Source organism: Merops nubicus, unplaced genomic scaffold (genome assembly GCF_000691845.1).
Source record: "Merops nubicus isolate BGI_N331 unplaced genomic scaffold, ASM69184v1 scaffold35090, whole genome shotgun sequence".
NCBI classification, from domain to species: domain Eukaryota; kingdom Metazoa; phylum Chordata; class Aves; order Coraciiformes; family Meropidae; genus Merops; species Merops nubicus.
Genome location: NW_008583101.1, coordinates 48,554 through 52,683, shown reverse-complemented (window position 1 = coordinate 52,683; position 4,130 = coordinate 48,554). Strand labels below are relative to the sequence as shown.

The 4,130-nt window shown below is 34.3% G+C and overlaps 1 protein-coding gene across 1 annotated transcript in view; it reads right to left on the bottom strand.

The window, feature by feature from the left end:
* PPARG (peroxisome proliferator-activated receptor gamma) overlaps positions 1-4,130 on the bottom strand; it is a 25,004-nt gene that overhangs the window by 5,513 nt on the left and 15,361 nt on the right. The window contains exon 5 of the mRNA XM_008939532.1: positions 2,307-2,757. Within this exon, the coding sequence (XP_008937780.1) occupies positions 2,307-2,757 (451 nt within the window). The remainder of the gene's footprint in view (positions 1-2,306; positions 2,758-4,130) is intronic.

Genomic DNA, 4,130 nt, shown 5'->3' with positions numbered 1-4,130 from the left:
TCTTTCCCTTCTCCCTTCTTTTTAGAGCTACATAAAAGACAGCACCCGTGCAGCCAGCAGAACTAACATAATTTTGCTAGGCACTGTCAGATTCACTTAGAATTAGAGCATTTGGGTAGCATTTTTTTTTGTCTCACAAACTGTTTTTAAGATATCTGCACACAGGATTCCTTGAAATGACTTAAACATTACAGCTGCAGCAAGTAAAGTCCTTGAGGTAATACAGATGGGTTTTGAAATCCTACTTTCTATGAAATTACCCTGGTTCAATATTCATATAGATCTTACAGAAATTAAGTTTTGTAAGAATATAGCTCTCACAAAACCAAGAACTTCTGAGACATCTGAAAAATATGACTTCACTTCCACACCATGTAAAATTTTATAGTCTCACAGAATACATACATTTCAATAGATATCATATCTGACTGCAAATTCCATTATAAAATCTATTCTCTAATTGGTAGAAAAGCTTAATAGTTTTCAAAACATAAGCTCCGTTTTTACAAATAACTAATGATTTAAAAAGAATTGTTCTGAGTAAAGATAGTAAGAGATCTTTGTTATCAGGAAATCAAAGGATTTTCCTAGAAAGGACTGATTTATATGGATTTGCTTCCGTTATTTAAGAACTAAATACTAAATACTAAAACTTGGTAGTTCTATATGGATTTCTGCTTACAAATTATTCTTAAAAAAAAGACTTGTTGATAAATCTGGTTCAACAAATCAATTTTTTTGCTGTGAATCACCATCCATGTAAAACTAGTTGCCTCATACCTATTTCCTCTAACATATCACAGTGTATAGCAGACCTAGCTTTGAAGACTGGAAGTTCTCTTTTTCTCAATTAGCAGTGGATTTTGAGAGGCCTCTTGCTTCTCTGTCAAATTTCATTATATTAGAAAATGCAGAGTATTTGTATGTTTTTTCTAGCGCTCTGACAGGCTTCTATAATTTCTCTTCTGCAACAAAGCCAACTAAAAATATCCTAATAATGTATTTTCCCTTCCTGAATTAATTCAGCCTCCTCAGGGATCATTATACTCAAAAATTTGCACAAGAAAATATCTTCTGGGAACTGTACTTGTTTGAAGTGGATTTAGTCTAGTAAACTATATTGTGATACTACATTTTCACTGAATGAAGCACAAAGCCAGAAGTACATTATTTGCAATGAAGCTGTATGTAACAATGCACTCTCAACAGAATGTTTACTTTTAGAACAATAGCATGTGGTTGTTGTGTCTGATTGCTTAAAGATAATTTAATAACTAAATACTCTGAGTTGCTCCGTGGAGGATCTGAATTCAGAACATTCAGCACATTCCTCCCATTGATATCTACAGTACCTTTCTAAGCCAAAATACACACAAATCAGTAGGGTAAAATTTTCGTCCTGCAACATCACTAGCTTGATAGTAGTGGCCAAAGTAAAAGACCTTTAATACGACCTGAAGTGTATATCTGATATTTCAGATTCTCAGTGGAAATATTTCTAAGTGAACTAAATCTGAATAGCAGTCGCTCATTCATGAAACGGAATAGCTACATCTCCTCAGAATCAAATAGTATGTACTGTCTGTCGTCAAAGAAGCTCAAAATTTAGTGTCTTTTAAAATGCACTGTTAAATGCATGTTATCTGATACCTGGGCTTTCTGATTTGTGCTTTGCTCAAAGCATAATGCATAAAGATTCATACAGAGCAGCTTAGGAAATCCAAATAGAGCAGACACACAATGCCTGTTTTCCTCAGACATTAGGAGACCATTGTTTTCCTGAGAAATGCATTCTTTTTTCCCCCTCTTTTAAAGGCAAACAAAACCTTGCAGGAATGTAAAACCAACAACAATCAAAAAAGCACCGTAACAACCCCAGAAACCAAATGCCACATATCTTTGAAATTGTTATGGAGTCAAAGCTATTTCTGTACAATTAGCAAGCCACACAATCTAATTGCAGGTTTAAAAAACCCTCATGCAGAATTTTAACTTTTAGAAGCTCTTGCCAGTGAAATTCCACCCTTCCTGTTTTCAGAAAGATAGCCTGATTTTGTTTTCTAAGCAAATGAACTGCTGATTCAGCAGGCATTTCCAGCTCCATCTTTAATATCAGGTTCCTTACATTTTCACTTTCTGCCTGGAACTGAAAAAAGGGGCAAGCAACATCAAGAAAGCTGAAAATGAATAAAAATCTATGTGTAAATAAACTCACATCCTGTAGTGCTGAGCACTTTCCTATTTGCACAGGAATTTAAAGTCTATTCTATGATATGAAATTTGGTATTAAATGAAAGAGTACCTACCTCCACTTAGTATAATGACAGCTATAAATATTGCCAGGTCACTGTCATCTAATTCCAGTGCATTGAACTTCACAGCAAACTCAAACTTGGGTTCCATAAAGTCACAAAAAGGTTTTCTCAGGCTCTTCAGAAACTCCCGTGTCATGAATCCTTGTCCATCAGATATAAGAACTCCATCTTTATTCATCAGAGAAGCCAGGAGAGTATATATGATCTCATGGACCCCGTATTTCAGGAGAGTTACTTGATCATTCAGGTCAAGATTCACAAAACCTGGAATGTTCTTGGCAAATTCTGTAATCTCCTGCACCGCCTCCACAGAGCGAAACTGGCATCGCTGGAAAATGCGAATGGCTACCTCTTTGTTCTCCTCCTGCAGCGGGGACACATGCTTGCACTTGATCTGATCTTCTCCCATCATTAAAGAGTTCATGTCATAAATAACAAATGGCTAAAAAGAAAAGGAAAAGACAATTTACTTTCAAATTTCATCTCCATGAACGTTTGAACCCTGAGAAGCTGATGTAGCACATGGTATAACTCATCAGAAAACACTTAGAAATCTGTGAGGAATATAGCAAGGGTAGTTGACCACAAAGGGTTAAATCTTCATAAACCAATTAAAGCGAATATCCTCACAGAGTTAAAATGATTTACAGAACTGACAAGTTGTTCCTAAGGACTTCTCACATGTTCTGTGAATCCACATTCTAAAACTACAACTTTGGCTGATACCTTTGTTTTAATAATTGGAAGAGGAGAGTGAGGAACACTATTTTAAAATATCTGCAATGCCAGAATTGGAAATTTGGAATGCTTATTAACAAAAGATTAAAATGTTACTCCTTTTACCTTTTTTATAGAAACCGTTTTTAATGATTTCTATAAAAAAAGAATCTAGTAAGTGTATGATGAAATGTTTGCACTTCTGAAGAGATAAATTCTTTTTTGTAGAAAGACAGAGTATATTCACATTACAATTACTTCATATACTGTCGTGTTCTTCTCAAGTTCTATCTTTCTAGAAAATGCTGCAAGTAATATCAACTTTATGATATCAATTATCTGATAAATTTATCCTTTTGCTGCTAACTCCTTTAAAAATTACAAAGTCGGGCTACATTTAAACCTCAAAAACTTATCAATGGGAAAGAAAACACAAATAGCATGATACAAACTATAGCAGCACAATTCCAAACACAAAAATGAGTCTGACTGTGAAATAAACTCAACTTGAATAAGTAACTTTTGAAAGCAGATTAGAAAAATTAGTGCCAGGAAAACTTTTGTTAGGATCTGGAACCAATCTGTTTCAGAATATGCACAAGAAGCCTCTGGTTTTGAAGAAGTGGTTAAGTGAGGATTTCTTGAGTTTGCCTGAAGAATTTTTTTCCTAAAGGATAAATGACTAAATAATTAATTGCTTCACTGAATAAATATCTACCGATATTAAAAGGTTTGTTAACAGACTTGATTAATTAAATACAAGGAATTATACACCAACAATTGGACTAGAGAAATTAATTTTAAAATTCAAGATCCTTTATGATTACAGATTTTAATAACCTATTCATATGGGTGCTCACTCTCATGGGTTGATATTCTCTACACACTGCAGAACAGATTCTAAAATAACCCAAGCCTTCCCAGACATTATAAACTGTACTGTCCCACAGAATCAGCCTCTAGAAACTTCTAAAATTTTATTCCTATTTGATTAAACCACTTTTGAGGTCTATGCAGCGCTAAATTATCATGGAATTTTTAAAACTAAAAATAGCCACTTTCTTTAGAGGCTGGTGGTGAAGAGGATGTTGCCCACAG